Source organism: Azolla caroliniana, unplaced genomic scaffold (genome assembly GCF_043228905.1).
Source record: "Azolla caroliniana isolate FFs.n. ecotype wild unplaced genomic scaffold, voAzoCaro1.0.p SCAF_3, whole genome shotgun sequence".
Lineage (NCBI taxonomy): Eukaryota > Viridiplantae > Streptophyta > Polypodiopsida > Salviniales > Salviniaceae > Azolla > Azolla caroliniana.
The window spans coordinates 9,984,777-9,996,110 of NW_028230438.1; the positions used below are offsets into that span (position 1 = coordinate 9,984,777).

General features: G+C 36.8%; 1 protein-coding gene across 1 annotated transcript; it reads right to left on the minus strand.

Annotated features, from left to right (window-relative positions):
* Positions 1-1,802: 1,802 nt before the first annotated feature.
* LOC147866210 (ARM repeat superfamily protein) lies at positions 1,803-9,979 on the minus strand. The gene is made up of 19 exons (XM_087316581.1): positions 9,280-9,979; positions 7,921-8,461; positions 7,310-7,564; positions 7,134-7,225; positions 6,831-7,040; positions 6,551-6,742; positions 6,083-6,322; positions 5,693-5,871; positions 5,519-5,612; positions 5,388-5,444; positions 5,160-5,294; positions 4,997-5,071; positions 4,669-4,782; positions 4,429-4,590; positions 4,200-4,328; positions 3,645-3,746; positions 3,483-3,565; positions 2,995-3,114; positions 1,803-2,908 (listed from the first exon to the last, which is right to left on the minus strand). Exons 1-19 carry the CDS (start codon positions 9,946-9,948, stop codon positions 2,296-2,298), a joined length of 4,062 nt encoding a protein of 1,353 aa, XP_087172707.1. The 5' UTR covers positions 9,949-9,979; the 3' UTR covers positions 1,803-2,295.
* Positions 9,980-11,334: the final 1,355 nt, after the last annotated feature.

The following is an 11,334-nucleotide window of genomic DNA, read 5'->3' on the forward strand; positions in this document are numbered from 1 at the left end:
CAAAAATTTTCTAGTACCAATTCATCTCTGAAATTTTGGGAATGATTTCTTTTACTAGCACAATATATTGATCGGTAAAATAGGACTTATCATTGGCCTTCTATTGACATTGCCACATGATCATGTTGGTGGGTGTACCATGCATGGTGTCAACTACCATTGGCCTAAAGTTTGGTGGGAGGTTGTCTCTATCATTGTACACGTGTTACTCATGATCTTTAGAGACATGGTTAGGCATAACACTTTTAAAGGTGGTTTGTAAGGTAAATAAAGGCATCAACAACATTGCCAATTTTTGTAAAGCTTGTGTGAGGAAATATGTATTGACAACAACCCCAACCATTTATAGATAGAAATGAGGATTGGCCACCATATCATGCTTATATTTATCGAATTTCAGTTTGTTGCGATTAGATATCACCTTGACTTCATGCTTGAGATAACGTTGATGTTACCAATTTAATATTGCTCCTCATTCCTATAGGAGAAGATTGTCCTTGTTGTAATTGGATGATGGACCTATTTTACTATTCTAACTTGCCTAGCCCATGTAGCACTTCTTGCTTGGATGTGTGTACCAGAAAAAGTATCATATGTCATTATGTACCACACATGCACTAGACATGTATGTAGACACCTTTATGTTGACTCCTTATGAGGGCTATACATTATGTATGTCCAATTTTAGTACCCTATATTGACTCAAGGGAGCACATTCAGCCCTTGAATGTAACAATGTGTTGAAAGGTGAATGGACAAATTATCCACAAAATATTCCTACATCACATCTTGTATGCCACGTGCTCCCATACGAGTTGGGGTTGTACTCATGGTGGATGATTGTTGCAATCATATCCAAGGACATTAGTATAAGTGTATTAGAGATGAATAACATAACCGAAGAAACCATACAACGTTGCAAGAAGATTTTGCTATTGAGGTTGGCACTCATTTTATTCACGAATTTCCCTAAGCAATTTCCTCTACTCCCTAGAAGGGAACATATATAATTTCTTAGAAATTTGGGGGTGACTATGTAGTAGTGAGCAAACGGAAAAGTTTGTGAGCTTCACTTTTCCCAACAAAGTTGTGGACAAATTGAGCTCGACATCTGCATATTGGTAAGCCTATTGATCAGCAAAAGTCCAATTACTGTCAAAGCATATTCTTGTCACCTTGATGTCTAGTATACTATTTTACACTAGCATATACATTCTTACTCTAATCTCCCTAGGGTATATTTCTCTTTATGTTCACAAAGTATGTTCCTCTCTTACTCTAATTTTTCCTCGAGGTATTTTCCTTCTTTTACCCTAATCTACGTAAGATATATTTCATCTCATTGTACTTTCCATTGGGAATATTCCTTCACTTGCATTGCATGATCCTACACCTTTGATTGAACCCCAAAAGCCTCCTTAGACGTTGGGGTAGAAAGTGATCCACACCATGTTAACATCTAATCATCATTGAACAAGATTGTGCATTTGAATGCCTACTCGCAATTCGTAAAAAGCACCTAGTGCATCATAAGGATATTTGAACACATCAGATATATTCACAGATTTAGCACAACTTTCAAGCACAACCCCATGACGCACCTGGTCTATCAAGGAGATTGATTATCAATGGAAGAAACGATATTAGGAGTTCCAATACAAGAGTTGTAAGGTAATGCACACAGCTGCAGGAATTTAAAAATATACATCAAGTTCAATGCCAACAAATTCAATGGATTACAATAACAAATATTAAGTAAAACTTGCTCAAATTACAATAAACATAAGTAGCTTAAACCACGATGAATTACAATTTTCCAGTGTATATCGATCATGAGAACTCAATCCATTTCTACAGCCTTCAATCCGCAATCAGTATAAATTACAACTTTCAATACCAACTTCTGCAAAACTCTGTACTGATAAAAATTTCATAAGAACCAAACAATATGGTTGCTTGTACTGTTTAAAGTATAGTTAAATATATTCAGTTATACATCTACAATATCCTGCCTCTGGTTTGCATCAGAGAGCTAAATATATTTTAGTTACACATCCTTAAGTTCATCATTGCCCTCGGAAAGTAACTCCTCTGCAAGGTCTTCGGGAGCTCATTTGAAGTTTGCTACTAATTTCAGTCAACCAGATGAGCATCGTACAAAAAGTCCATGACGTTCTTGTATCACTAAACTTATTTTTGGTGTAATGATGATAATGATGACTAAAAGCAACTGGCATTTGTGGTCAACAATAACTAACGATGTCCAGTGTTCACATCCATGACAGTTGGTACATATCACTTCTTCTTGCTTTTACCTTTATGAACCTTGTTCTTCCCTTTCATGCTTTTCCCTTTAAAATTCAGGGCCTCAGATGCACTCAAACCCTTCATTTTTCTTGTCATTTGAGTGATACTCGTAAGACCCTTTCTCGCAGCTGCTTTCTTACCGCTTCTTCTATTCATCATCTTTGGATCAAGCGGCCAGTATGCATACGGGTCGAGTTTTCCTTCTCGCTTCACATCACCTTTCCCATTCCCCTTTTTATTTGTATACTCTTCTCCAGTGTACGCCCATCCAGTCTCAGTTTTCCTCTTCTTGCTTCCTTGCCCATTCAATTTCATTTTGCCATTATTACTCTTCCCACTTCTTGTGCTTTGCGTATCTACATCATTGTTACCTTTAGAAGATGCCTTTTTCTTCTTCATCATGTTTTCATCCGGAACTATGAACCGCCCATCTAAGTCGATCTCTAGGTCATCATCACTGTCATCATTCTTTCTCTTCAGCTTGTTGGTGGACAAGACGGATCGCGTTTTCTGTGCATCTAAGAGATCCAATGGTTCAGTTTCACCATCAAAGTCATCTTCGGGAAGCATTTTGTTTGATTTGCGTAGTTTTCGGGCTGACCTAATAAATCACAAGTACAGAAAAAGTGGTTACAGATACATGAACCTTTTCTCCAAAAGAAATATAATGGTTGATGATTTAAATACCTCATGGTGGTCCGCGACTGTTTGCTCAATGCCACAGTGGAAGTGTCTAGATCGTCCATATCTTCATCATCACTTCCCTCTTCATTGTCAAAGAATTCTGTGTGCTGCCATTTGCTTTGCCTACATCAAGACATAAAAGTTCATGGAGTCCATAAATAGACATGAAATAATTACATATGTAAAACATTCTATGCAAAGACAGACATGTATGCATACACATATACACACATTCACACACATATATATCTATACACACATTTATATACATATAAATATATTTATACATGTAAATTTATGTATTAAATTTACATATGTAAATAGACATGAAATAATTACATATGTAAAACATTCTATGCAAAGACAGACACGTATGCATACACATATACACACATTCACACACATATATATCTATACACACATTTATATACATATAAATATATTTATACATGTAAATTTATGTATTAAACATGTGTAATGTCAGGACCAACCTTCCTGATGTTGCATGTGATTTAACTGATTGATTTTCATCACCTCCTTTCTTTTGCTTTTCTTTTTCTTTTCTCTCTTTCATCTGTAATATCAGTCAAATCAAAATGAAATTTAGGTTTGAAATAAAACGAAATCCCTTCATAATCATGCATGACATATACCTTCCGAATATGAGTTATTAGCTTTGCATGAGGCTCAGGTGTCACTGCAGAAACTGCTTGTAGGCCACATTTCCTAACAAGCATTTCAAAAAGCACTCGGACCTGAACAAATATAAATAGAATTGTACAAAGGTCAGTTTCTGGGAGTGAACCTAAAGCATTCATCATTCTTGTTGTCTGCTCTTCCAAGGAATATCAGTTTTTACTCAATGTGGGCATTCCTAAATTTATGCAAGGACAAGCATAATGTCTCAAAACAAGATGTCAAAGAACTGAACATATATACCCCCATAATCTGGCTTTTCAATATGTATTCACACGGTATTTATCAACTATATAGCAGGGCAACAGCTTTCTCTTATACTTATGGTTCACCTCCTAGCACTGGAGTAGCAAATGTTGAGCAATGAACAGCTGACCACAACATAGCAAACTGACTGTAGCAGCTCTTGTGTGGGCAAACCTCAGAATTCTTGTTCTTGTATCTCTTCTCTTACTCAATAGCACACACATAGATGCTGAAAGACTTAGGACTTGTAGAATAAAAACAAATACCTTAGCTTTGAAATGATTTTTGGAATCATCAGACCACAATAAAAGTCCCTCCACCATACTTTTGAGATGTTCCTGCAGATGTTCAACAGGTTGCCGTGCAGCCACAACTTTCAGAAAACCTAGAACTGACTGAAGATCAAAAGCATTGTTGTTGGTTAGCTTGATGATTCAATGCACTTTATAAGATGAGCTCAAACAGCATTAAAATAACAGCTGAAATATGCATTGCCTTAATAACTTCTCTACTCTTGGCGTGCAACAAAAGTAGGGCAGATGGAAGGAGTTCAGGGATGGTGTGGCAAAGATCATGGAATTCATATATTAATCTAGCAAGGCCCGTAATTGCTGCACTTTGCATATGTGGCGTTGTTCCGGCTAAACAACCAACAATCTGCAAAGCAAATAAAACAAATCAAGGAGAATTTATCTATCCGAATCAAAGAGGGGAGAGTATGGACGGAGAACTTACCATGGTGAAAAACTCAAGCAACTTGCCATCAGAATTAAATGGATCAGCATCTTTCAAGCTGTGACCCACTTGAACTAGAATGTCATAAGCTGTGTTCCGTGTCTTTATGTTCGACTGTTCAGAAATTCAATCAAATTCAGTTGGATAACATATTTTCAAAAAGTCTAGACAGCTGTATTATCTACTTCAAATACTACTTTTGAAGGGACAACAATCATCTAAAAACACATAAAATACAAACATACTATTAAATTTCTTTAAATATCGCAGGTCCTTTCCCACAAGTATTTTGAACAATAAATAAAATTGTAGAGAAGTAGATGGTTACCTCTTTTGTTGCCAAAATAATTTCACCCACAAAAGAACTCAATACCTTGTCTCCATTTCCATTCTCCATTTTTTCCTGCTTGGGAAATATAACATTGCCACATGCATAAATTAAATCATAATAAACAAAACTAATTCAGATAAATATTCTGCTAAGCATATACCCTAAACACATGGAGTATAAGTGGATGTAAGCAACTTAGCCGATGGCGTTTGGCTGAGAAATGGCAAATTGGCATTGCCACAAGCAGTAATTCCAGTACATCACTGGATTTTCTATCAAGAAACCCCACAGATTCCTTCAAAACAATTTGTAGTCAATACTGCATCCATACAATAATATACCAAGCAGGAATACAAGAGAAGAAAATTAATAGTTCATTGAATCCTACCTTGCATAGACCAGCCAAAACTTTGTATCCCTTTTTCTGTATGGTTCCGTCTGGATCCTGATAGAGTTCAGATTCGGTGAAACCAAGTTTCTTACAAAATAGGACAACTGAACTTTTAGAGCTTTGATTACCTGCAATGTAGGCTTTACTGCTGTAAACAAAATTCCAACACTTTCATCATCCAATCCATGCAATAAAGACAAAGCCAAGTCCATAAATATACACCTGCAAGATAAGTCAAATGAATAAGATTATACAGCAATATAAGAAACAGGTGTGCAACGCAAATACAAGTTTAGCACTACCTTCTCGATGAAGCAGATTCTTCTTTCTTTGGTCCAGTTAGATCCATTAGGTCAGCACCTTTCAGCTTCTCTGGTTCAGCGGCTTCTTTTGTTGCTTTCAAAAGCTTCTGCATGATGCTTACAAAAAAGTCCTTCACCACTTTCTTCTCTGAGATCGATGCAAAATCACCAATGGTATCCTGATATAAAACCAAGTAATTTTAAACTTTTGATAACAAGCCTATAATTTTTGTATGTATTAACATTTTCAGACCAAGGTGAAAATTTGCTCAAAGTCACGGTTTATAAATTTATGATATAGAAAAATTACAAATTACAAATTACAAATTACAATAGAAAAACATATGTTAGAAAATTATTTTTGCTTTATATATTGAAGTGCATAAATACCTGTAGGACTCCACGCTTCTCCGGGGCAGATGCTATAAAGATGTTAAACAGAAGGGGAAGGAAGTTTCTTGAAAATGAAGCAATAGCTGCAAGATTTGCCTTTGCATGCATTTCAGTGTAAAGTGCCTTCACTCTCTCTTCTGCAGCCTTGTTTGGAAACACCCCTTCAACAGAATCTTCCTGATTAGCCATACAAGAAGCTGTATCTCCACATGCATCCTTGTTTTGCCTTATAAGCATCTAGAAAATACGAGCAATAAACAGTCAAAACACTGCATATACACATTATCTGATAGAATAAACAGCAAATGGGAATCATTTGTGTCATCATAGTAAGAATACTAACACTGCATATACACATTATCTGATAGAATAAACAGCAAATGGGAATCATTTGTGTCATCATAGTAAGAATACTTTTCTCTTATAAATTCTCAACAGAAGAAGAAAATAAAACATCCACCTTACCTGCAAACCACGACATATTACACCTCTCAATTCAGGTTCCTCAGAAAGCACACTCCCCACAGATTTTGCGACCAGCCCAAAACTTTTCTGTGTATCCGATGGATAGTTGCAGAATGCAGGAAATAACATCCAAAGAGATTGTACAAGAGCTTCTGCTTTCTTGGCTGTTGTGGGTTTTCCTTCTGCTGAAAACTGTCGACAATAGAGAATATATGAATATGATCATGCATCTAAATATTACAAACATGTTGGTTTGGCATAGTTAAAAATATCACAAAACCTTTTTGATTTTGTCTTGTAGCGACCGGATAACAGGGACTATTTTATCTGAGAAGTATTTTAACTCAGACCCAATTATATTCTGGCGTAGTATAGGCAACAACCATACTTGGGCCTTTGAAAAGTCAGCAGAATCAAGGTGTAATGGAAGCAATCTCAAAAACTTGTCTGGGCCCATTGCAGCAATTGCTGCACCAACAGATCTATGCAACTGCAAAGCATAAATTACAAGCAAAAAAGCAATAAATTTGAGAAAGAGAATACTATCAATTGTGTTATAGCACCTATTATGAATAATATATACCTGCTTACGGCATGTAATATTTTCATCAGAAAGGGCCTCGAGATCAGCTAGAGCTTGAGTAGTGTCTGACATTAGAACAAATGATGATTCACCTGTAAACCATGCAATATCTCTATGAATACCTCAGAAAGCCATTATATAATATCAATGCTTCACATGAAAAGCTTATTACTTACCAAGTTTATTGAATAACGCAGTGACAACCTGCAAACTAACATCCCATGCACTACTGTACTGATAACCAAGTAGACTACAAGCTATTACACAAACGCGTCCAATAACACTCGGGCCCACACTCGGAGACTTTCCTTCTGACTGTACACAAGGATTCCCTTGTTCTATCGTAGAATTATCTATGCATTTTTCAATCAAACCCTTCAGACAATCTCCTGCTGCATATACTGCTTCCTCCTGCTGAAATGCAAGCATTCCTGCAATACTCACACATTTCATTGCGTATAATTTCATTATGCCGGAGTTTGAGTTGAAAGTGTGCGAGTCAAATCAGTAAATGAATGAGAGAAAATGTGCTCCATATAGAGACTAAAATAAAAACTAGATCGAAAGTTTCACATTTCTATAAACTTTGGGGTTCAATCACTACATTATCCTCCACTTGTTTGATAGTCATTGCAATATCTACACTTGGAACCACACAATCGTATGTCTACAACTGTTTGATTCAATCATGATAAGCTCTAGAACACGTGATCCAATATCTCAAAAAACAAATGATTATAAATGACATGTGAAAAGTTTGGAGTAGATTAAACAAATATTTGCATACCTGCTAGGGATTGGAAAACTAATGGGAGCTTCAATGCACAAGCCTTTGGATCAATAACATTAAGCTTTTCCATGCCATTTCTCAAGACCCTTGCAGCAACCATGTTTTCATCACCAGCCTTTCGGTCTTCAGCAATCATCCCAGCAAGCTTTTCAAGTAACTCGGTTAATATGCCAGAGGGAATATCTGTGGCACTATTGGAAAATAGTGGGTGCAATGTATTCAAAATTTGCCTTGAGAGAAAGGTTTGCCGAAGCTCTAGCAATTTAGTGAAAAATACCAGGAGCCTTCCTATAGACTTTCCTGACATCAGTGGCAATAGTAGCTTTAATGCATTCAAGAGATATAGGATTTGGAGAGCAGCTCCGCTGCCTGATTTGCCTGAGGATTTATCAGAAGAAGTGTCTTCCTTTGTTTGGCTTACTGCCAAGAATAACTTCTCAAACAACGTCACAATAGCATCACTCGCCATCATAAGCGAAATGGAACCCTGAAGTACTCTAAGTGCTTCGGCTGTACATTCATGTGCCCTTTTCCGCACCTGAAAAAATTGTGTTCATTAATAAGAAAGCATATGGTACAAGACGATATTTATTATTTTTTGTAATATGGTTGTGTAGCTAAAAAGATTAATGATGATAGAAATTAGTTCTGTACTTTCTCCAGGAAGGCCCATCCCAGAGTGAAAATTAAGGGGGTAATGTAAATGGATGATGTTTGTTGGAGAATCCAATGTTATAAAGGAATAAGAGTAAATTCATTGATTGAAACAATGTCACTACCTTGATATTCTGTTACATGCAATGATATCACAATAGTGAGACTATGCAAGATAAAAGTCCAACTATCCGATTGTTCAATTACCTTGAGCTTTGGATCAACCGATGCAGCTAATCGGACAAGCCATTCATAAACAAGCAAGAACTCAAGAAAGAAAAAGAAACCTACTGATTTTGGCTTATCAATAAGGTAATTCATAGTTACCTTGGACCTCCGATCAGCACAATGCTTCATAGGGGCATTAAAAAGTGGGCCTGAGGCTTATCAGCCAACGCAAAGAAAGACCACTTGCAATCCAATAAAAACGTGAAAAAGGAACAAACAAATTTTACTTAATCAAAACATTACCATTTATCTTAGGCCCAATATTGCAGCAATGATTGACAAAGAGTTTTGGGACTATTTCACAAAAGTGTAACAATTCAAGAAAGATCAAAGCAAAAACAACTAATTCGAGAGAGTTTTTGGCCAACAAGTGCAAAGAAAAAACAACTAAACCAACTCATTAATCAAAGCATGCAGGGAAATCATATAGTTAAAAACACAAAACGGGAAACCAATTAAAGCCATAACACATACCCTGGGTCTTGGATCAAAGCAATACTTGACAATGGCATTGAATGCGGGGCCAAGGCTTGCCCAATCAGATTTATCAGCGGCTCGTAAGAGCACAACAATGCACGTGAAACCATGCTTAAGAGTACCAGCAGACGCATTCTCATTCTCTACAATCCCAACAAGAATCAAAAGGCCTTCGCCACCTTTAGACCTCAACACATTGTGAGGAACCTTAGGGAGCACCATAGCCAAAAATGTGCACAAAGCTGTAGAGACATGGTCATCTCCACCATCACCATTATCATCAGTATTATTATTCATAAAAATAAGGTTACAGTCATCGTCACCATCAATTTTAGTATCAATTTTATTCTTTTTTTTACTATGTTTGGTTTTCTTGTGTTTAATAGTGTTGTGATTATTGAGATTGATGTTTTTGCGCTGTCTTTCTAGGGCTGACATGGTGGCAGCGAAGAAGGCAGTGGGAGAGGAAGGGAGGCCCTGTTCTCGGATCACGTCGGCCATGGCGGAGACAACGGCGACGAGATGGCGATGCTCTGGAGCTTCGGATTTCCCGAACCTGGAAAGGACGAAGGAGTGGAGATCTTGGTCTTTCCCTTCGGCGGGATCATGGGCTGCAATCAATTCGGTGGTGTCCATGGCCCCTTCTTCCGCTTCTGCCATCGCCATAGCTCTGCACTGCAGGCTGTTGGATGGATGGGTTTGAGTGGAGAGAGACAAGAGACAAGAGACAAGAGACAGAGACAGAGAGGTCTTAGGGTTTTTGGGCGTGTTATTGGGTTTTACAAAATTACCCAAATACCCCTCCCTCCTACCCTCCTCCTCTTGCCACCGGGTAAAAGGAACACCATTACATATACGGAGATCCATTATTTAATTTCCAAGGTATAACGTTATAGTAATATTCAGTGGTATGAAACACCAATGGTATTTTATGTTTGTCTCCTGTCCTTTGCTTGAGGGTGGTCAGTGTGGTTAAACACCCTTAATCCATTCTTTTCCTTTTAAACTCCTATTCTTTTTGTTGATCATTAGTTTAATTCATAATGTAGCTCAAATTTAAGATGTTGTTACATATGTTTGATCTTCTTTGATTCACACTAGGGATGAGATGCATAATCATCTTTTTGATTGCTACGGATCTTAGATAGTCAAATGATTCATTACACTAATCCATCATAATTAAGGAGGTCTTAACATGAAGGCAATAAAAGGAGCGATCAAAAGGTTTTTACTCGGGTTGGTGGTGCACTAGATAGTAGAAGTGTACCACTAGTCGATGCAAGAATCAACAACTCATAAAGATTCATATTAGAGTAGCCAACCTTGCATTAATTTGATATTGTCCCCAACTAGCTAAAATAATCCAAAACACCTACCATTTAGGCAATCCAATAAAATGAAGAGGTTTGTGCTACATGTTCCAACTTCTTTAACAACCAAAGGGTTCAAAAAAGTCAATATCATTCAGTTTTGTTGAAGCACCACACACATTAATATGCTCTCAAAGTAGATCATGTGAATACATCATCCATCATAATCATAAGTATATTACTCAATGTGATAGAAGGAATGATGTAACTACATTCAAACAACTCTCATTTCATGTGTTTCATTTATATCAACTAGTTGTTCTCTTATGTGTATCGAGTGACTACATACAACATGTATTGAATGCATCAAGTGTACTTGCCTCACAAGTGAGTCTTTCCATGGTCTTGCCTGACAAACATTATTTGATTAGTACAATATGTTTAAACACAATTCACTATAAGATTGGTACATGTATCGTGCCATCATCATAAAGAGCTTGATTATTTGGGCATTTAAAAAATAATTTATTTTCATAGTTTACTCTCTCAAGAGGTAAATGGAGTAGAAAAGATTTTGTAGAGAGCTAATAGAGCAAAGAAAAAAGTGTGATTATTGATTACATTCGTGAACTACATTAGTTTTATGTTTTGTGTGTTATCATCTTTTGCATGTCTCACTATACCAAAGAAGGAAAGGACAAGGTCATATAATTACTAAAGACATATAGTAATGATCTCTATT